The sequence below is a fragment of the Sceloporus undulatus genome, chromosome 5, assembly GCF_019175285.1.
Source record: "Sceloporus undulatus isolate JIND9_A2432 ecotype Alabama chromosome 5, SceUnd_v1.1, whole genome shotgun sequence".
In the NCBI taxonomy this organism is placed as follows: Eukaryota; Metazoa; Chordata; class Lepidosauria; order Squamata; family Phrynosomatidae; genus Sceloporus; species Sceloporus undulatus.
Window position 1 is genome coordinate 58,507,175 of NC_056526.1, and position 23,723 is coordinate 58,530,897.

At 42.3% G+C, this 23,723-nt stretch overlaps 1 protein-coding gene across 2 annotated transcripts in view; it reads right to left on the bottom strand.

Moving 5' to 3' along the window:
- The window catches only part of HMGA2 (high mobility group AT-hook 2), a 185,827-nt gene that overhangs the window by 140,826 nt on the left and 21,278 nt on the right, over positions 1 to 23,723 (bottom strand). Inside the window, exon 4 of one of the 2 annotated variants that reach the window (XM_042469581.1) lies at positions 21,984 to 22,256. The exons of the other annotated variant lie outside the window; for it this stretch is intronic. Coding sequence (XP_042325515.1) covers positions 22,236 to 22,256 — 21 coding nt within the window. The 3' untranslated portion in view covers positions 21,984 to 22,235. Of the gene's footprint in view, positions 1 to 21,983; positions 22,257 to 23,723 lie in introns of those variants that run through there. 2 annotated transcript variants of the gene reach the window in all.

Genomic DNA, 23,723 nt, shown 5'->3' on the forward strand with positions numbered 1-23,723 from the left:
CAATTATTGTGACAACTTTTGGACTTCATCTTTTAACTTTGAAATGTGCTCACAATTCAAGTGTTTTATAAGAAATTGTTTTTTCCTTTTCGTGAAGAAGGTAAAACTGTTCTTATTTATGTTCTGCATTATACTCAACCAGGATTAGGGTGCCTTAGACCAGCACTACACTGAGGAGATTATCGCACTGCGGTAGGAACGTTCTGATCCGTGATGAGAACGGAACGCATTTGAGAAATCCGCACGTATGTGTTTCCAATCGGGTTCTCAGAACGCTTAAATGTGTTCCAAAGGTGTTCCAGGAGGGAACGGATTTGATGTGTTTCTGAATGTTCCCAGAGAGCTGAAACGTGATGAAAACGTTCCAAGAGAATGTGTGGGGTATTCTTATCCGTTCTCAAATCCGTTCCCATCATCCCTGTCTTCTGATGGCTGAAAGAATGACAGGCAGGGAGGGAGCAGGCAGCGAGCGACTGCAGTGAGGGAAGTGTGGTGTGTGAGGGGGGAAAGAAGGAGGAGGGAAGGGAGGAAAAAGGGAGGAAAGGTGGGACAAGGAAGAAGAGAGAAAGCAGTGAAATAGGGAAGAAGAGACCAGGCAGAGAGCAGAGGGAGAGGTCTGGCGTCTTTCGGGGGTCTCTAGTGTCATGTCCAGTGGGGCTCCTGTGCTGTCACAATGCGGAGGCAGGGATGCCCAGGACCTTCTCCCCTTCCCTCCAGGAGGGAACCCACAAAAGCTCCTCTGTTTGACACCACAACAAAAGCAAGCAAAAACTCCCAGAATTCCCATAGCAAAGAGCAGACAAGAGTTAAAGCGGGGAGGGAACTCACAACCTGAAGGCACACATTACATGCACACACACAGGAGCAAAAGGTTGTCAAGCTGCCAAAAGGGAAATGGGATGACAGCAGAGGACTCTTCTTTTCTAACTGGTTTAAAGAGCTGCAATGGCTGCCAGGGCTCTGCCCTTGGTCCAGTCCCCTCCCTTTCCCTCCGCTTGAAGGGACCTCCGTGGAGCTCCCTTAAAGCCCAGGCTGCCAAGGAGGGGACTCGGCCCTTGGCCCATCAAGTTACATAGGTTTTATCCTATTTTCTTCAAACATATGCCAGCATATGAAGCCCCAGCGTTATTAGGGGCTGCCTTCTTTCCCTCCCAAGAGAATTTCGGAGGGAAGACTTCTCAGTGAGGCGAGAAGCACTCTCCCGGCCAGAGTCCCCTAGGCTTACTGAAATCCCCACCTCCTCCTCCCTCCCATAAAATCAATCCAAAAACTGAGTTTAAAAGGAGCAAGGAGGAGGCGCCTTTGGGTCTGCCATCTGGGAGAGATTTTTAAACTCCGTTTTTGGACTGATTCCTATGGGGAAGGGGGTGAGGATTTCAGTAAGCCGAGGGACTCAGGAGAGGCGAGCTCCATGGCCCAAGCCTCCCTTTCCCTCTCTTTCCTGGGGGCAGCGCCTCTCCCGAGCCGTCCAACCACTGAGTGGCGATGTCATCAGAAGACAGCCCACAAAACTTATACAGCAAACCGTTCTGAGAACGGTTTCAAGAAAAAGGAATCGCAGTGCAGTAACTGCCGTTCTGATCCCGTTCTGATCACATTTTGATTTCTAATGCGTAATACCGTTCCAGGAACGTTTTCATCACGTGAGATATGGAACGTTCTCAGAACGCAGTGCGATAATCTTCAAGTGATGGCCAGTCTCTGGACCAGTGAGCCAGTGAGCTCTGAGGCCCTGGCTGCTGATCCTGGAAAGTTTCCAGGAAAGAGAGAAAAGCTGTATCCAATGGCACAAATTTATACGCCAATCCCTGGAAGCTAAGGGAAAAACAATTGCCAGTCCCCCACACATATAGCTGAATTTCAGGAAACTAGTTTACTAGAGGTATGAACAATTATTCTTCTAGTTTTTTTGGAGTTCAGAAAGTTCTTAGTCTTTATACAAATGGCACAACAGTCATACAATTCGGCAACTACTTCTTTATAGTCTACAAACCACACAAAAGGAAAATTGGCAACTAAAATCCCACATTATCTATTCTCAGCTTAGAAAAGCTAATTTTTGCACTCCATCTCCCCAGGATTCCCCCCCCCCAAAATGACAGCACACTGGTAGCTAATGCTGAAGATGTAGTCTACAAAAGCATCTTTCCAGCTCTTGAGGACTGAAGTATGTTTCTATAAAAGTAGATGATACAACACATCTCTACTCCTGCATTCCAAGTAGAAGTCATACACAACCAAGTATGCAGCCTTTCTTCTTTGGTCTGGTATACCAAATAATGTAGAACCAAATCCTTAGGGTACAATATATAGAACTGGCCAATGACTTCAGCATGAACTCTGTGAATGAAGCATGACCAGAATCAGGCCCATTCATTACAGAAAGAGCTCTGTTGCACACCCAATTATTGGATAAATGGTTTAAACATTTAGGAAGCAAACCCCCACACTGCTGCTTCTATCTGGATCTTAAAAAGCTAAGAGCTGAGGGCAAGATTTTTTCTTTTTTTCTTTTTTTTAAGAGTCCTAAAGAGGCAATGCAAAAACAGGCCCCCAGGACAATTTTGTCATCACCAACATGTCACAATACAGTCTGAATGATTTCTAAGTGACGGAAAAGGAAACCCAAGGATATGTTAGCACAAGCAGAGCCCTTTTAAGATCAACAAACTAAAATTCCATGTGTTTGTATTAGGACTGAAAAGGCCTCATGTTGATGAGGCTAATTCATGCGACAGTCAAACTAGATTAAGATAACATATTGGATCAAGGCACCCTTTAACTGGTCATATGAAACTACACAAGTTCCAGTCTGTCTTTCAAATTTATATTAGGTTATTTTATTATTAACTATAATAGATACAACAATCCAGACTGACTTCTGATATTTTTAATACAAGTTAATCTCCATTGTTCAGAGCCATACTAATAGAGATGACGGAGATCTGTGACACACACACACTTTAAATTTTGGCAAGCAGAAACCATGTAACATGCACAGGTCTGGATATCACCCACCTGATAAACAAAAGATCAAGAGAAAGGAGTGATGCTATAACAGCAGGCATGTGTATTTTATAGGCTGTATCAATAAAATTATAGTTCTAGATCAAGGAAGTAATAGTGCCACTCTATTCTCTCGGGGTCAGGACCCAGTTCTGGGCACCACAATTCAAAAGGACATTGAGAAACTGGAGCGTGTCCAAGAGAGCGACTAAAATGGTGAAGGTCTGGAAACAATGCCCTATGAAGAAGACTCAGAGAGCTTGGGATGTTTAGTTGGAGAAGAGAAGGTTAAGAGGTGAATATGATAGCCCTGTTAAATATTTGAAGGGATGTCCATATTTAGGAGGGAACAAGCTTTTTTCTGCTGCTCCAGAGAATAGGACCCGAAACAATGGATGCAAGCTCCAGGAAAGAGATTCCACCACCTAAACATTGGCCTGTTACAGACAGCCAAAATAAAGCTGCTTCGAGTCACAGTGGAGGTATGTGTTTTCAATGATACATCATCCTAAGAGTCCGAAGTCGCACCAAAGCCACGCACCAGCCTAAGGACGGAGCGTGGCTGGGTGGCTTCTGGACTCTTAGGACGCATGCATCATCGAAACACCATACCTCCACTTGGACTCGAAGCAGCTTATTTTGGCTGTCTGTAACAGGCCATAGGAGGAACTTCCTGACAGAGGGGCTGTTTGACAGTGGAACAACATCCCTGGGAGTGTAGTGGAGCTCTCCTCATTGGAGGTCTTTAAGCAGGCTGGAGGCCATCGGTCGGGAATGCTTTGATTGTGATTCCTGAATGGCAGGGTGTTGGACTGGAGGGCCTTGCGGTCTCTTCCAACTCATGATCTATGAAACCCACTTAAAATGGTGAATGAAGACTATGGATCAGGGTGGAGTGATAAAACTCCTCCAGCTCACTGCTCTGGAAGTGCTTAGTCGGTGGGAATTATAGTTTGAGAGTTGAAGGACTGGGGCAGCTGCTGAAGATTGGGTGATGAAAGAACCATAGTTTCTTTTTCCTCCAGGTCAGGTGTCTCCCCTAAATTGGTGTTCCCAGTTTTGGTTTACACTCCCATCAAACTCTACAAGTATGGCCAGTGTCAGGAATTTTGCTAGTTGTCCAAAATCTTTGTGGGGTACCAGGCTGGTGAAAGCTGTTGTAGTTTTCTGTGGAGCACACACTCTGCATGCTGAAAGTAAACATTCAGTCCCCTGCATCTGTAGGTAGGACAGGTGTTGTGTGTGTGGGGGGGGGGGAGACTGTCTGAATCTTGGAAAGCTGCTACTAGTTAGTTTACACCAATCTGAGTTAGATGGATTAATATTCTGAAGCTAATTCTGTACTCTCACTCTCTTCCCCGAACTGTGCTCTTTAAAGGATTTTGGATGTCAGCTCCCAATCCCGACTACTGGCCAACAATGGCTGAGGTTTTTGGGAGCTGAAGTCCAAAATCTCTTAAAGGGCAGCATTGTGGGAACCACTGTTGTAGAGTATCTGGCCATTGACATAGTGTAAAAAGGAAGAACTAATGGCTTTCCTTTCTATCCCTTCTCCTTCAATCACACTGGAGAAGCACTGACAGATGACAATGAGTTCCTTTCTGTTCTTCAGAATATCACCAAGACTGGAACAAACAAGCTTTCATAGAGATAGAGCTCTACATTTGTAATGCCATGATACTAATAGCATTATGATCCCTGCCTTTTACAAAGTTATGTTATAGATGTGGGATGAGGTACCCTTTCTGTTCTCAGTTTGAGTGGACACTACCAGAGAACAGGGAAGATGGGGCAAAATACTTTCAAAGAGGTTTTTCCCTATGATACAAGATATCCAGATGAGGCAGTTCTATTGTCTGAGGTATCTGACAACCTACCACTAAATCTGGAAGAACTGGAAACAGTCCAAAAAAATTACTGGAACCTTCACCATGAAAGCTAGAACAAAGATCTAAATAAGAGGATTTCCTAACACACAACCCTGAGAAGGTTCATACTGTGTAATAACTAATAATTAGACACTCTGTGCCATGGTGGCCTACAAATAAAATAAAATATTTTAAAATATTTTAAAACTGTAAATCATTTCCAGGTAGGACATATATCCTTAGTATTGATACAAAGTTCAGCAACCATATCTTTTAAACTTATCAAAGGAAAAATACAGTTCCATGTAAAAATATACAATGAACATGCTCCATAAATACAGTAAATTCCGTATTTAACAACTTCCGAAGACCCAGGAGGAAAAGCATGATCCATAATGAGAAAGCTGCATTCACAACTGAGTTAGTATCTATGAGCATGACCAGAGTCCTTCTACAGGTTAAGCATCTCTTACCCCAAATGCTTGAGACTAGGAGAGTTTTGGATTCTGGATTTATTTGAATTTTATAATATCTTTATTTGCATATACATTGTTGTTGTTAGCTGCCCTCGAGTCTGTCCACTCACAGTGACCCTTTGGATGAGACATCTGCAAGAATCCCCATCTTCCACTGCCTTGCCCAGATCCTGCAAGCCCTTGCCCCAAAACCCCTTGATTGAATCTATCCATCTAGTTTATGGTCTTCTTCTCTTTCTTCTACCCTCTACCTTTCCTAGCATTATTATTTTTTCTAGTGATCTGTGCCTTCTCATGATGTGGTCAAAGTATAATAGTCTCAACTTGATCATCTTAGCTTCCAAGGAGAGCTCTGGTCATGTGGACGCCCCGCCCTGATTCCGCCCCCAGGCTGACCTTAATGGCCGGTCTGTCAAGCCTCTAACTTTTTCATAAAGCAATCAAGAGCACTGTGAAACTGGAATGAAATTGGCCTCCTCCTATGGTATTTTCTCTAGAATATGAATGAGTTTGGTTCCATGGGTCTAGTTTCATGAGTCTGGTTTAGGTTCTGCCTCTACTCAGGCCCCCAGCTGAGGATGGAGTAACTGGAATGGAAAAAGGATTCCATTCCAACATAAGAATCATAGAGTTGGAAGAGACCATAAGGGCCATCCAGTCCAACCCCCTACCATGCAGGAACTCTCAATCAAAACATTCCTGACAGATGGCCATCCAGAGTCTGTTTAAAGACCTCCAAGGAAGGAAACTCCACTAAACTTTTAGGGAGTGTGTTCCACTGTCGAACAGCCCTTACTGTCAGGAAGTTCCTCCTAATGTTTAGGTGGAATCTCTTTTCCTGTAGCTTGCATTGATTGTTTCAGGTCCTGTTCTCTGGAGCAGCAGAAAATAAGCTTACTCCCTCATCAATATGACATCCCTTCAAATATTTGATTTTTTAATTGTTTTTAACTTTTCCACACAGAACAAGACATTAACTCACATTACACTTTTCACACCTTACAATTTCAACAATAGATCACATCTCTGTCTAGACAGTGCCCACTCCCCCCCAAAACCAGACATTTTTTATAAAACACATATAACATAAATAGAGCTTCCTAATACTTGTTGAGATTTGGTTTAAGATTTTCTTCTATCTTGTTTTATCTTGAAGATTTTTCCTTTTTGGTTCCTTCACCTGAATCTGTCCTTGTGTTGTAATTAATTCCATAGTTTATCACTGATGATATTCTTCGCTTAACCTACAAATATACATCTATAGAGTAGATCTATACAGAGTCCATACTTTCTATATAGAATGTTCTACCAACAAGAACTTGAAATATTTAACTACAGGGACGTAACCAAGGGGGAGGGGTCCTTGGGGTCTGGACCACCCCCCTTCCATTAGAAAAATGAATGGTGTGTGCTGCTGCACCGCTGCACCCAAGCCCCATTATAATGGTCTTTTAGGAAGGGGGGGGCACTTAGTCTGCCCCCCTTCCTAAAATCCTGGCTACGTCCCTGTTAACTAAACAAGTTATTGGAGATTTACAGGTTGTTATTAATAGATAAATCAAATCCATTTATGCCTTTTTAAATATCAATACCTTATATTCTATCTTGAGTCTATAAACTTATAAAATTCTTCCCATTCTTGGTATACACAGTTCTCAGTTTTATCCCTCATCCAACATGTCAACTTATCAATCTCAGCCATTTCAAACAGTTTACAAAGCCATTTATCTACAGAAGGAGCTTGTGTTTTTTTCCCAAAATTTTGCGTAGACTATTCTAGCACAAGAGAAACAGTAGAAAAGAAATTTACCGTGTTGTTTTTCTAAGATGTCATCTATCATGCCTAAGAGAAAGATTTCTGGTAATAATGGCACTTTTATATTCATATTTACATTTAGATTTTTATGAATTTCCAACCAGTATTTTTTTTTTGAAATATCACAAGTCCACCATATATGAAAGTAAGAACCAACATTATCCAAACATTTCCAGCATATAAGATTACTGTTCTTATACATAAATGACAATTTTTGTGGGGAGAGGTGCCATCTGTGGATCATCTTATACATTCTCTTTAAGCTCCTGGCAAACTGTATGTTTTATACTTCTTGTCCAAATATTTTCCCACTTTTTATACTCTAGGTTGTGCCCTACATTTTGGGCCTACCTCACCATTGAATGTCTAATTATTTCGTCCTCCGTTTCCCAATTCATTATCATTTTATAATATCTTGAGATCAGGTTTTTTTCCCCTTTTAGGGTACTGTCCTCCCAATCTGATCTTTTCTTTTGGATGCCCACAAGTCTCTTATCCATTCTCCACCTTTCCCTCAACTGTCTTTAGATACCAATGACTGTAGATTCCTAGGTCTTTGAGTTCGTCCTGGGATTTCATTTCTATGTCCTCCTGTGTTTCTTTTGTTAAATCAGAGTACCGTAACCAATTTTGTTTGAGGATTTTTTCTTTTCCAAAGAAAGCTTTGTGGGGGGAGCACCATAAGGGTATTTCTCTACTTAATTTAGGTTTAAGTTTATTCCGTACATTCATTAATGCTTTTTTAATAACATGGCTTTTAAATTCTCTATGTATTTTATCTTTTCCGTAAAATAAGTAACCATGCCAGTTCCCTGTGTAGGTTTTCCACCAAGGTGACCAAAGCTATCTCTGTCTTATAGCCAGGTCTGAAACCAGAGTGAAATGGATCCAGATAATCTGTTTCATCCAGAAGTCCCTGGAGCTAGGAAGCCACCGCACGCTCTAATACCTTGCACTAAAATGGCATATTGGTCACTAACTGATCATTATTCATTATAGAGAGATTCAGAGATGGCTTTTTCAGCTAAGACATTACACCTGCCTCCTTTAGGCAAGTTGGAATACTGCCTTGTTGTAGGGAGGCACAGACTACCCCCTTTGCACCCTCTGACCTGTTTAATATGCCAGGAAAGATAAGGGTCTAGCACACCCAGGGTAGTTCTTATTTCTCTAAGGATCCTGTCCACCTCAGGTTACACAAATTGAAAAATATCCAATAATATTGAGCAAACAGGAGCCAAGGTTATATCCACTGGAACTATATCAGTTACAAGATATCTATACGATTACACTGCAGTACCTTCAGGTACTCTAATTACAATTTATTTTAAGATTAAACACCTGTAATTTAACTGCTTTCATTTCTGTTAGGCCTAAAGAGTAAGCTACACAGATTTCAGATTCCCATTTCTTTTATTTACAGTCAGTGTTGCTTTTTTAATTTAGCATAGTGTCAAACACATTTAAGGGGAAATGTAATGAAGTGTAGATAAAAAGAGGTGAAGTTACCTAGGTCGTACATAAAGTATGTTATTGTTGGTATTGAAAAAAGTAATGTGTTATAAAATCAGGAACCATTTCCAGGGGAATATGTTTTTCAGATACAATTGCTTATGAGGAGAAACCTGCATTCATATAAAGGATATCCTAAACCACAAAGAAACAGAATAGGGGTTTCATTTTAAGATTTTGTTTAGTAGTAGAAAATATAGGCTGTTAATGCACATGCCTATTTTTACTCAAGATTCTCAGAGCTCTATATAACATGACACCATTAAAAGCTATATACATACATTCACATACTTTGCAACTAAACTCAGATCCCTGATAGAGATACATGCTAGGAATTTGGAATCACTCCCAAAGTATCAAATATTTAAATGGGATCCTTCTACACATGTCAAAAGGTATATTTAGCTCTAGAGATAGTGAATGGATTGCCAGTGAACTCAAAACAGAACCCACAAATTCTGATGTATAGTACACATTTCTAAACATTAATCACTCACATTTGGAGACCCTCAGAGTGACACAAATGTGGAATCTACCTTGCAAGAAAGATGTTTACCAATGAGAATGAGATATATCTATCACAGCAGAAATGAGACACTGGCATTGAACAAATGATACATTTGGAAAACTAGTACAGTTTGTGTATTTTTACTCATAAGGCATAGATTCAATATGGCTCATTATCAATTCATAGTTGGGACAGGTTCAGCACTTAGAAGTTATTGCCTCAGATGCTGCTGCCGAATAACCACAGGAGACCGTGCTGGAGGAAAGGCCACAACTTTATTAAGCAAACCATTGGTAGGGTTGGCACAAAGCATGAGGTCAGGATCTGCGAAATCAAACAACCCCACGTTTGTCTGATTAACCACAACCTGGCACCCACCAGGTATTGGGATGACCTAGGGGCTAAGGCACACCGTATGACCGCATCTCTGCCATGCGTTCACATATTCGCTAAGCCCCTAGTCACCGGGAGGCGCTCTCGCGTTATGGCCCCCGCAATGGCCATACGCCTGCCCTATTCGCCCCCGGGTCCCGACTGACTCCCAAACCAGAGCTCCGTAGCCCTGGTACCACACCGTGCAGATCCTGGCCTATGCTGCCGCCCCAAAGTTGTGACAAAAAACCCAAACCCAAGCGGTGGGTGGGTGGGAGAAGGCTCAGCTCCTCCTCCCTTCCTGCTTGGCTCCTAACCATCCGGAGCCAAGCGCCGACTGAGGGCCGGGGCTGGCAGCACGGCCTATATAGGCCTAAGCCCCGCCCTCAGTACCACCTGACCAGGAGACTCCTCCTCCAGGCCCGCAGAACCAATCATCTGCCCTGGAGGACCGGAACTCCCGGTCACCGAGCCCAGCTCCCAGAGCGTCGCGGGGCGGAAGGGACTCCCCTTCACCCCGCACACCAATAGGGAGCTGGGGCAAGCCCCAGAGCACTCTGGGGCTTGTAGCCGTTCGCTGCGTCTAGCGGCAAAGCGGTCAGCCCGCCGAGTCGGGCAACCGCTTTTTTTAAAAAATAATTAGTTGCAGATATAGGTCAAAGTGCCTAAGCCCAAACCAGTAGTTGGTTACCATTATAGTTGTACTTTTATTTGAAAAATAAAGCTTTAATTTTCTGCTTTTGGAAGTACATAAAGTGACTTTTGCATTTTTAAAAAAAACAGAATCTGAATGTTCCAAGCTCCTAGGGTACAAAACACACCTTCCTCCTACTTACCTCATCTTTGCCTCAACACATACCTCAGAGCACAGGCACAATACACGGGGTACTTGAACCATGTGATATTCCTCCTCCACCACTCAGTGAAGCCACACTCAAAACCAAAGCATTAACATAGAAATTACAATTAGATCACAAGAAGAAAAGTCAAGTTGTCTCTTCGTAAGTTACAATTTTAATGTAATGTACCAAGTCCCATTTCCTGAGGAAAATAGTTTATAACTAACCAGTAACTGTAGGTTATCCTATGGGTTATAGGTTAATATAAACTATAGGTTATAGGTTGATGTAATGTATTATATATTAGTTACTGAGGGAAATAATTTTTATAACTAACCAGTAGCTATAGGTTATCCCTTGTTAACTACTGTCATGTTATGCAGTTATATCTTATTGTATCCTAGAGTTGCAGATCTACAACTGCTCCATATTCAGCCATGCCTCATATTCACAATTGTAGCACTGGTACCACAACTGTAAATGTTTCTCCTAACCTACCTTAACAGTCAGCAGCCGTATCAAGTGCCAGATGTTTGTTTTGCTGGTGACTGGGGTGCAGCAGAATATTTCCAGTCCCCTCCCACCAGTAATCTCTGGTGAGATGGAGGGCTGTGATGTGTGGGGGGGGGGGGGGGGGGGGGGGGGGTCCTTTTTCTGAGTATCAGACCAGAGATTGCTGGCAGGAGTTTGGAAATGTCATCGTACTGTGCCCCATTTCCAGCAGAACAGATCTCCGACACTTGATGCAGCTCTTAGATGTTAAGGAAGATTTGGGGAGTTGAGGTGAGACATAGGCCCAGGACAGATGGGCCCGAAGCAGCATGCCCCCGCTGATACTAGGGTTCTGGAGCATGCAGCAACCCCACACTCTGGAACTCTAGTCCGTATGGGCAGTGGCATAATGGCGGCATCCCGTCCACACGGGCGCGGCCATGATGATGTAAGGGATGTGCAGCGTACAGACATCGCTGTGTGTCGCTTATGTCACCAGTGTGCCAATGGCGCACTCGTGACATCTCAGCCAGGTGCCATAAAAAGAACCTGCTTTTCGCAGGTTCTTTTTACTCTGGAAGGATGCCATGCAGTTTGGCTGCTGCGATGTCCCTCCGGAGCATTTCCAGCCTGCCGTTCGGGGTGGTTTGTTTTGCCTCATAATTTCACATTTATAACTATGTCTTTGATAAAGGCTCTTGGTGATAGTCATGCTTGCAAGCTTTGGATATGTTAATTTATGCATGTAGATTTAAATTTCCTTGACTCACAGAAAACTCAGTGACAAGAAGTTGAACATGTGAACTATCTATTGAAAAACATTTTTATTATTATTATTATTAACCTTTATTTATAAAGCGCTGTAAATTTACACAGCGCTGTACATACAATCTTTTTAATTGGACGGTTCCCTGCCCTAAGGCTTACAATCTAAAAAAGACACGACACAAAAGGAGAAGGGGAAGGGGATGAGGGCCAACAGTTCTTCTCTACCTCCGAGGCCTGGATCAGGGGAGATGGACTGGAGGGAGGACATAGCAATACAGGAAATGATTCAATAAGTTTTATCAGACTTATTAAATCTGTATGATGGTCCATTCACACATGTAAGCTATGTATTGATACAGGCTGAGTCTCCCTTATTCAGAATTCTGAAATTTGAAATACTCCAAAAAACAAAACTTTTTTTTTTGCCTGAGAAAGTGACACCTTAGCTTTCTGATGGTTCAATGTGCGCAAAGTTTGTTTCATGCACAATTTTTTAAAAAGATATTGTGTATAAAATTAACTTCAGGCTATGTGTATAAGCTGTATAGAAAACATAGAGCTTTATTAAAATAGTGGGCAAACGGGATTTAAACTAGAGTTAAACTAGAGAAAACCAGGAAATGCCTGGAGTTTATCATATGACATTTCCTGGTTTTCTCTAGTTTAACTCTTGTTTAAATCCTGTTTGCCTGCTAGTGTGATAAATCTCATACATTAATTTTATGTTTAGACTTGGTTCCCATCTCCAAGATATCTCATTCTGTATATGCAAATATTCCAAAATCCAAAAAAATCCAGAATCCAAAAGTCTGTTCCCAGGCATTTCAAATAAGGTATACTCAACCTGAGTGGGAGTCAACACTTGACAATAGTCCTGGATAATTACTTGAGGTGTTAACTATCTCTGAGTTATGTCCCTTGCTGTACTGTGCTACACTATAGTAATAGCACAGCTCTTCCAGACAGGACACAAGAGCCTTGTGGTAGGAATACTGTAAGACAATCAACAGCTCCTTCTACATAATTCTGAGGATCACTATAATGCTAACAAAAATTTACACTGAGAAACCACGACAACATGGGTAGTGTGTTTGAAGCAGGAATTTACTCCCCCACTGTCAAAAGGTATACTGTAAGCTCCCCTTGGGCAGCATCTACCTTTGTTTTAATGAAAGCCTATAAAACCTCTATGCTTTATCCAGAGCAAATAAAGAGGACAAGAATAGCAGACCACCAATCTACTTGACACCTGTGCTGCTTGATATCAGTGGAGTAACTGTCCCCTGGGGCCCATTCTCAGTACAGAATTATGGCACTATTATTCCATTTTAATTGCCATGGTTCCAACCCATGGAATTGTGGGACTGCCAGTTTAAGGAGGGATATTTAGATTTCTCAGCCAGAGAGCTCCAGTGCCTCACCAAACTACAACTCCAGGATGCCATAGGATGGAACCATAGCATAATGAAATATTATTGCTATAATTCTGTAATGTGAATGGGCCCCAGGGCTGGGGAGTAGAAGTAAAGAGTAAAGGAATAAGAAGCTTTTTCAGGAGTAGGAACAGGAATAAGGATATTTGTTACTCCTTATTCCTGTTATTATATTGTACACGCAAACACCAAAAAACTGTTTTATTATATTGAACTGGAGAAGGGACTGGGAGGCAAAAAGAGACAGTTACACACACACACACACACACACACACACACCAGCCTTGCAAAGCAACTTTTCTTCAGGGCTGGGTGTAGGAGTAAGGAATAAAGGAGTAAGGGGTGTTTGTGTTTACAGGAGAAGTAATAGGAGTAACATTAAGAAAAAAAATCTTACTCCAGAGTACAACAAGGAGTAACCCCAAAATTACACTACTCCCCAGTCCTGGGCCACAGGCAAGTATTCTTCTGAGCTCTGCTAAGAAATTGTGCAAATCAAGTAGTTAGCATTTGGGCTTTTACGTAAGAGAGGAAATTGTCCTTTTACAACCATGTGCCAATTCATACAGGTTAAGTCTCCCCTATCCAAAATATGGGGGACTAGAAGTGTTTTAGATTTTGGATTTTTTATTTTTTGGATTTTGGAATATTTGCATATACATAATGAGGTATCTTGGAGATGGGAGTCAAGTCTAAACATGAAATTCATTTATGTTTTAGATACATCTTATAGACATAGGACCTTGCCGGCCTGGGGGCAGAGTTGGGCCACAGCGTCCTCATGATGCACACCTGACTCCACCACCCCCCGGGTGCCCTGACACCATAAGCCGCTCCAGATGGCACTCAGAGTCACGGCGCGCCTCCGATGCTGCATTCATATGATGTAGCACCAAAGGACCACCATGTAGCCACACCACTGCAGCTATGGCATGGTACAGATGGTGCTAATGCATTGTTCTGGCATCGTACTAGGGTTGAGGGACTGCGCAGCAACCGCATGGTCCCTAACCTTAGTACGGTGCAGCGCCATAACAATGGCATCGCCCTGTATACATGGGCGCTGTCACTGTTATGTAAGCGCCATGCAGAGTCCGCATGTTGCTGTGAGGCGCTTACGTAACCAGCGCACTACTGGCGCCCTGGTTACACCACCCCTGTGGCTTTAAAAGAGCCCACTTTTTGCAGGTTCTTTTTCCTCCACAGGGAAGTCGCGTGGTTTGGCGGCTGCGGCTTCACTGCGGAGGAAAAACACTGCCGCTAGCCCGGACAACATGGAAGGTATGTACAGGGCCTATGGCACCCTTTACAACCATGTGCCAATTAGTACAGGTTGAGTCTCCCCTATCCAAAGTTTTTGCGGTTCCGTTTCGCACCCTTGAAAGGCAGGATCAGGGTTGTGGCATGAGGTTGCCATGGCCCCAATCTGGCAAGGAAAGGGGTGGGTACAGACTGCCCCTTTGGTGCCCTCTATCAAGCCATAGTGTGAAAGCCATTTTATACATAACAGTTTAAATAATTTTGTGCATGAAACAACACTGAACCACCAGAAGGCAAGAAATTATGTCAGGTACCCATGTGGATAATTCTGTGGAGTATTTAAGATTTCAGAATTCTGGGTATGGGAGATTGAACCTCTATTCCCATTTATAAAATATAGCTCACAGGAACCATATGGCTGTCATTACATTTTTAAAAAGTCAGGGGGACTGTCAAAATGAGTGCTAGCAAAAATGTCTTGATTAAGAAATCAACTGTTGAACATGTATGTGTAAAAAAGAGATTTCATGGAAACAGAAAATATGTTAAACTTGCACAGCAATATAACTGAGTACCTTTACGTCCTGCCTGTCAGTTGTTTATGAGTTATCTATATATAGTTCAAACTTCAGGAACTATCTCTCTCCCATGGCCATTTCCTTTAGAAAAAGATCAGGCCATGCTCTGTGCTTCATTCTCAGAGGAACTGGGGAAAGTCACAACAAGGAGCCGGGCCTTCCTACTAATATTCTCCAAATTTAAACAGTAACCTGCTAGAACAATCCCCTCCCACACACACACACACAAAATACTGTACCCTCCATATATTTTTTGGACCTTAACTCCCATCACACCCAACCAAGCTGTGAAGTGTACCATGGTGAAAAAGACTGAAGTTGATATGAATATGTATATATGAGCCTGGAGACGTTTTATGGTCTTCAGGGCTTTCTCGCAGTCCTAACACAGTCACAGGTATGTGTGGTGAAGACATAGGAAATATTCTTTTCAGTGGCTGCTCTCACACTACAGAATTTCCACTCACAAGAGGCTTGGTTGCCCTCCTCTCTGCTTTCTTTTCCTCAGCAGGCACAGACCATTTCATTTAGACAGGGCTACAGCTTTTAACTAACTGAGACACAAGGAATTTTAATTAGATGTGCTGGATTTCTATCTTTATTATATTTGAAATATGTCTTAAAGTTACTTTGAATAGTATTTTTTTAAAAAAAATTAAATGTATACTACAGTGGGCCCTCGAGGTTTGGTTCCAGGACTCTCTCTGTGGATGCCAACATCTGTGGATAATCAAGTCCTGTTATATACAATGGCATAGTAGAATGGTGACCCTTATATACAATGATAAAATCAAGGTTTGTTTTTTTTTTTAATTAAAAAATATATATTTTTAATGCTTGGATGGTTGAATTTGTGCAGAATCCGTGGCTATTGAGGGCTGGTTGTAAATGCTGTTTTAGTTGTGTTTTCTTTTAACCTACAGTGTGAGGCACTTTGGTTCTTACATAGGGAGAAAAGTTGGATGAAAATTAAATAATTAAATAATATATAAATAAAATAAAATACATGCATCCCTCCTGTATTTTAGAAACATTAAAACCTATTTGTTCTGTAAGGTTTTCAGCTAAGAACTGTTATATCTCCTAACTAATGAATGATTCTGTTAACAGTACTTTTATGTTCACGTCACGTTTGTATGTTTTATTGTTTTGAACTGTTTTGTTCTCAAACAATTAATTACTTAAATTTACTTTTATTTTGCTGCCTATCTTTGAGGATACAGAGAAATGAGATAACACTTAAATAAATGCATTAAAAAGCAACATATTAAGGGTACAATCAGACAGGGAGGTAAGCATTCCTACTCAAGACTGTGAAGCCTACATTATTTGTCACAGTCCACAAATCTAGTTTTTGAACTGTTTTAAAGTATTTTAGCTGTTTTATTCTGTCTTTTTTAAACTTGTTAAACTGTTTGATATATTTTAGCCTTTGATATATTTTAGCCTTTTAAAATCATTTTATTGTTCATATTGTTTTAAAGTCATCTTGTGGATTTTATTGTTCTGAGATCTTTAGACAGAGAGCAATACCTAAATACCAAGATGGATGGATAGAGACAAAGAGAAAGAGAAGAGAAAGATCTTCATGCATTCTCTCCTAAATTTTAAAAAGATGTTCAAATTTGACCACACACAGAGAGGCAAAGAACGAATTCAGACAAGACACACAGAAAAAAGTCATCGGCATTGACAAAGTCTAGTAATTTGCAGTTCTGCATGGACTGAATCCGGGCAAGGGTCACAGTATTAGGAACCCTGAATAATGGATGTATGTTTTTTATAGTGTAAAAATAACATTCATGGAACAATAAGAAAAACTGTAAACAGAAGCCTGAAGTTTGGAGCTTATGGTTACAACAATGCATGCCTAGGTTGTACTGGCAGGCTTTGAGATACATGTCAAATGTTGCTTCTTTTAGGCCAACTTGTTTAAGCTTTGAGCAAGAAATAGAAACAGAGAAATTTTATCTGTACAACTGAAATTAATCTACTAATTCCAAATGTTGCATAATATTTGGCTCACCCTGACTTTGGACATTATCAGACAAGGGAAATTGGAAGTATAATCCAATGGCAATCCGAACGCAATCATAGGGTTTAACGTTATTGCATGATAGACTACCACACGCAATTTCGGGCAATAGGAAGTCAGTCCAAATGCAATTATGGGGTTTCACGTCATTGTGTGAGAGGTGATCACACACAATTTCGGGCAATGGCAAGCTATTTTCGGGCAATGGGAAGTTGGTTCAAACGCAATTCAAATTCACGTAAATTTGCTGAACTAGAAAATTCACGTGAATGTGTTCTGGACCCACTTTCATAAACTCCTTTGACTTTTTGATCAGTGTTTGGTGGCTTCCTTAAATCAAGGCAATGTAAGAGAGCCTGAAGAATCTGACTTTCATTGAACACTTCTTAAGAAGTCTATTATTTTACTGAAGATTGAAGACAGTGTACTTTAAATATGCACAAAAAATATTTTGCTTGTTGCTATTAATTATTATTATTATTATTATTATTATTATTATATTATTATTATTATTAATAGCAATAAACAAAATATATTTTTGTGCAAATGTATATTTTATAGTAATTATTATTATTACTCTAAAGTATCATACTAATCCCACAATTGTTGTTGCACTTTCAAAGGAACTTGAATCACCAGATGTAAAATATTTAATCTGAAATGGCAGAAAGCCTTCACTACCACAAGTTCTGCAGAGGTCTGTTAGCTAATATATAATAGCATATACATATTGAAGGAAACAGCAGAAAAAATACTTTACAGTTTGATGAACAACATATGACACAGAATCCTCAATGCACACACAAGTGTTGTGGTCTTATTTTAAAGGGTTTTTTTTGGGGGGGTGGAGACCCTGTTATATGCAATTTTGCACTTTATTTCAAACCTAGAAATCATTTTTTTTTAAAAAAAACTGCATAAAACATAAAAATTAGAATGTTTTACATCAATGCTAACTTAAAATTTGTTGAATAAAAAATGAAAATAATTTCAACAAGATTTATAAGTTTAATCTACATTTGTGCAACAAACAGAGGAATAGTACAAACTGAGGTTTTGATGTTAAAATTAAATGAGCCACATGGCCATAGATAACATCTTTCATTAATTTTTAATCTCCTTCTATGCAGCCCACTTTTACAAAGTTATGTGTGCACTTCAACAGATACCTGTGGCCCTTTCACAAGCCATTAACTTCATGAAGGAAACATGTATATGTGCATATTTTGGCAGGTGTGCAATCCTTTTTTTTTACATATGTCATTGACTTTCCCACATCCACAAAGGATTATAGGTGATTTTTAATAGCACTAATGCATAAACACGTATTGAATAACTAGCCATTATAAAACATTAAATTTTCAACTCAGGCCTTGCTGCCACAGCCTCTGCAACCTCATGGGACTTCTTCTTGACCTGGCTACAGTCAATCACTGGTAAGAAAAAAAAATTAAGCATTTTTCTCCGTTTCAATCCACAGTTGCTCAGACCTGTGAATGCCAAATCCATGGATACTGAGGCCCCACTGTACTCTAAATTATATTTTTAATTCCAACTAGAGTAGATATAATGAATCAGAGAGATTTATCTATGTGTTGACTCACCATTCAATAACTGATTCAATGTGTCTATTCCAGTTGAGAGTAGCCAATCCCAGGTGGCATCCATTTTCCCATTGCCTAGTACACAGCACTATTCTCTGTTCCACCAACATTTCAGCCATCATCTTACAAAAGTTTCTCTAAGATGGCATCTTAGATAACTGTGATGCAATGGGGCTCTGCAAATAGACATCCCTTCGGAAGATTGGACTGGCGGAAACACAATGCTAGGGAGATTCTGATCTGAGGTGGAAGTCATAGTAATAGGTATTTGCATCTTGCAATTAGAGATTGAAATGGTTGAAGGAACCATTGGTGGGCCCTGAACCACTCCATCTGGTCAATGGCATGATTTGCATAACTGAAATAATGAGACTTAGGAGCCTGGCTAAGGACATCAGAAATAGTGACTGTAGGTGGAAAGGGAAAAAGGAAGAAAAGTAGAAAGAAAATGTCTATTTGTCTGTCTGTTTTCTAAATGAGAATGCTGGGTTCTCGGTGAAGGACCAGCGCAGGTTAGGTGGGCGGGGTGTGTGTGGCCTTGATACATAGGAACACCGTGTCCCTCACCAGGAACCACATCCGACAGACCTCCTATATCGAGTGTATTTACCTGACCCTAAAGGCTAGGGACAGTCTAGGGATTCTGTTAGTGTATCGGCCACCCCGTGCATTAGCCGACTCCCTTAACGAGCTGACACAGCTGGTCGCTGAGCTGATGTTGGAGACGCCCAGGCTTCTTGTCCTGGGTGACTTCAACATCTCCCTCACGGCCAGCCATGTTCCATCTGGTGCGGCTCGGGAATTCATGGATACCATGGCGGCCATGGGCCTGTCCCAGCTGATACAGGGTCCTACGCATTGTGCGGGTAATACTCTCGATTTGGTCTTCTGTTCGGAGGCGGAAAATCCGTGGGTGGAAATAGTTAATGTTTCCCCCCTGCCATGGACGGATCACTTCCTGGTAGAGGTGAAAATCAAGGCCTCTACCCAGATCCCCCCTAGGGGTGGTGGACCTGTTAGGATGGTCCACCCTCGAAGGCTGATGGAACCTGAGAGGTTCCAAGAAGCCTTAGAGGGGCTCACGGTTGGAAATGACGGCGACTCTGTTGATGCCCTCACCAGTATTTGGAATACCGGTCTTTCTAGGGCTATACACAGTATCGCTCCCAAGCGCCCTCTCAGGCCTGCTTCTAAGCGTAAGCCCTGGTATACGGAAGATCTCCGGGCAAGGAAGCGGGCTCTGCGACGGCTAGAGTACCGTTGGCGGAAACACCTTTGCTTAGACGACAAGGCTCTCCTAGACCAACTGTTAAAGGACTACGGAGAGGCAATACGAGCAACAAAGAACTCGTTCTATGGTGCTCGTATTGCGTCCGCAGAGTCGCGTCCGGCAGAGTTGTTCAGGGTGGTCAGGGAGCTAACTCAGCTCCCTCCTGCCCTGAACCAGATCCTTGAACCTTCTAAGGCCTGCTGTGACCTGTTTAACGACTTTTTTGCGGATAAAACCTCTCACATAAGCGAAGGTCTGAACGCCGACATTTTAGCAGAACCTAGGGTAGAAGTGTCCAGAGCCTCCGTGAACTTTGTTAAACTGGATCAGTTTGAGTCGGTGAGTACCGAGGATGTGGACAAGATCCTCGGAAGTGTTCGGAAGACAACCTGCTCTCTTGATCCCTGTCCCTCGTGGTTAGCGGCCCAGGGGGGACCGGCGGTAACATTATTGTTACGCCGGATAGTTAATACATCTCTGAGGGATGGGCTATTTCCATCTCAATTGAAATTGGCCATTGTAAAACCTATCTTAAAAAAGCCCTCCCTCGACCCCCTGGTACATAATAACTATCGGCCTGTTTCGCTGCTACCATTTTTGGGAAAGGTGATCAAGAGGGCGGTTGCAATCCAGCTTCAGGCGGTCTTGGATGAAACGGATTATCTGGACCCATTTCAAACTGGCTTCCGGGCGGGTTACGGGGTTGAGACGGCCATGGTCGCCTTGGTCGATGATCTCCGTCTGGGCATCGACAGGGGAAGCGTGTCCCTGCTGGTGCTCTTGGACATCTCAGCGGCTTTCGATACCATAGACCATGGTATCCTTCTGGGACGCCTGGCAGAGGTAGGAATCGGGGGCACTGCGCTCCAGTGGTTCTGGTCCTACCTCTCCGGGAGGTCCCAGATGGTGCAGCTGGGAGACGTGTGCTCCGACGAGCGGGCCCTTAAAACTGGGGTCCCTCAAGGAGCCATTCTGTCTCCCATGCTATTTAACATTTACATGAAACCGCTGAGAGAGATCATCCGGAGACATGGGGTACGCTGATGACACCCAAATTATTTTCTCTATGTCTCTGACTGATGCAGTGACTGGGGATGGCGTCTCTCCTCTCGTGGCCTGTCTAGAGTCAGTAATGGGCTGGATGAGGGAAAACCGACTCAAGTTGAATCCAGAGAAAACGGAGGTACTAGTGATAGATTCTCCTGGGCCAGGAATGGCGGTGGTTCCACCTGTCCTGAACGGGGTCACGCTCCCTGTGAAGGACTCCGTGCGCAGTCTGGGGGTGCTTCTTGATTCGTCGCTCCATCTGACTGCTCAGGTGAATGCGACGGTCAAGAACACCTGTCATCAGCTTCGGCTTATTCGCCAGCTGCGCCCATACCTGGCCCAGAGGGACCTAGAAACTGTTGTACATGCTCTGGTAACTTCGAGATTGGATTTCTGCAATGTACTCTACATGGGGCAACCCTTATACCAAACTCGGAAGCTGCAAATGGTGCAGAATATGGCAGCCCGGCTGGTCACTGGCGTTTCCAGGACCAGCCATATAACACCGGTTTTGAAAGATCTCCATTGACTGCCCATTCGCTTCCGGGCTCAATATAAGGTGTTGGTGATTACCTATAAAGCCCTAAATGGCTTGGGCCCAGGATACCTAAAGGACCGCCTCTCCCCATAAATTCCGCCTCGCACCCTCAGAACGTCTGGGCAGCAATTACTGAAGGTGCCTGGGGCTAGGTTATCCTCCACCACTCGGAGGACATTCTCCACGGCTGCCCCAGCCCTTTGGAATACGCTGCCCACCGAGCTCCGCTCGACTACCACCCTGGCCCAATTCAGGAAGGACTTAAAAACCTTCCTGTTCCAACAGGCATTCCCCGACTAAAAAATCCTGTGGGCCTCCCTCCTCTTCCGTGGCCAAGAGGTTGGGCTAAGGGACTTTTAATGCTGTTAGTTTTATTGATTGTTTTTATTGATTGTATGGTTAGCCTGTGTAGTTGTATTTTTTATATTGTTTATGGCACCATTGTTTTTAACCTATGTTGTAAGCCGCCCTGATCTTGGGAAGGAGCGGGATATAAATAAAATTTTATTATTATTTATTATAAGAACAGAAGCAAGGAGGAAAAATCTATGGGTGGGAGGAGTCAAAAGCACAAGCACAAAGAGAAGCAATGGAAAAAGAGCTCTGCTCTGGACACAAGCAGGAAGAACTGGTCTCTAAGTTTGCCAAGCTGGGCAGTGATGGGAGAAACCCAAGTTGTGTGGATTCCTCTTCTCACAAACTCAGAGAACATCTGTTCCTGTATAGGAAATATCAGTTTAGATCTTGCTTACCTGTCTGTTCAGATAGCAGGGGCTCCAAAACTCAGCAGACTGTCTCTAATCATATCCCTTATCACCTAGACAGTAACAGTGACTGGTGGAAAAATGGAGGGATCAGGAGGTAGTAAAGGGAGGAAAGAAATGGCGTCCAGACATGGTCTAGAGACAGGCCACAAGCTTAGGGAAGGAAGATGAGAGGGTACATCTAGGTCTTAAGCCCCTAAATACACCAATCCTGTCTGATTTTGGAAGCAAACAGGGCTGGGCCTGATTAATACTTAGATGGGAGACTAGCAATAGTAATAGCAGCTTCATTTTTGTACCGCTTCATACTGTACTAAGTAGTCTCTAAGCGGTAAGCTAATTGCCCTCAACAAGCTGGATACTAATTTTAGTGACCTTGGAAGGATACAACCCTAAGTCGAGCTTGAGCCCTGGCTAGTATTGAACCCGTAACCTTATGATTTTGAGTGAGTGGCTGCAGTACAGGCATTTAACCACTGAGCCACCAGGACTAACAAGGTACACCAGGGATCTTCAGGTTGGACTAGAAAAGAATCCTGTTTGAAACCTTGGGGATCTGTTACCAGTCAGAGTGGCCAATACTGGACTAAGTGGACTGACTCAGGATGAGGTAGTTTCCTGTGTCTTCCTCTGTACCTAAGAGTGAATTGCACTTCTGTATATGTGTGTTTGGCCTGTACACTCCACACCTCTCTTCCAGTCCACATCATGGTCCTACTTAACAAGGTATACACTGATATTTTTTTCTGTTAAGATGACAGCTATGGGACTCTCTATGTGCAAATTCACTTCAGATGCAAAATGACTTCAATTAGCTCACTTTTACCTGAACATGTTTCCTGAGGTAGCTCAGATAGGAGATATAATAGAAATAGAAATAACAGAAGTCACTGAGGCATTTGGTATGAGTTTCTCCACTTCAGGGTGGGGTGTTTCCTAAAGACTATGGAACATCATGAAATAAAGTTTTGTTTATTAACCTTATCTTTTCATTCACTACGTCTGAATGTTATCCTCTTTCGTAATCACTTTCCAGTGCCTGATAAACCCCCTGTCTTTAACCTTTGAAACTGAATTACCCAATGAACTATCTCGGTGTAACTCTTTTTTAAAAGCCCTCTTTCTTTCTGGAAGAGCAGAGGTCCATTCATGCTGATAAGGCTCAAAGAAGTGTTCCTTCTCAATAAACAGTAGTAAAGTTTCTTTGAGCAAACTGCCAAAGTCTAAAGGTAAGGAAATTGTGATAATTTCCTGAGCACCTTCACTCTTAATAATGGTTTCATTCATGGATGCTGCAGGTTTCTGCAGGCTGTGCATCTGACACATATGTACAGTGTCCACAAACTGCAGTCTCATGGCACTATTCTTCACCACTACTGAGCTGTTATGGGGCTCATTCCCTTCCCCTCTATCACTACCACAGCCAATGAGTTCTAGCCACAGGGTTCAAATGACCAAAAAAGAGAGAGAGAGAGAGAGAGAAGGAAAAGAAAGAAAGAAAGAAAGAAAGAAAGAAAGAAAGAAAGAAAGAAAGAAA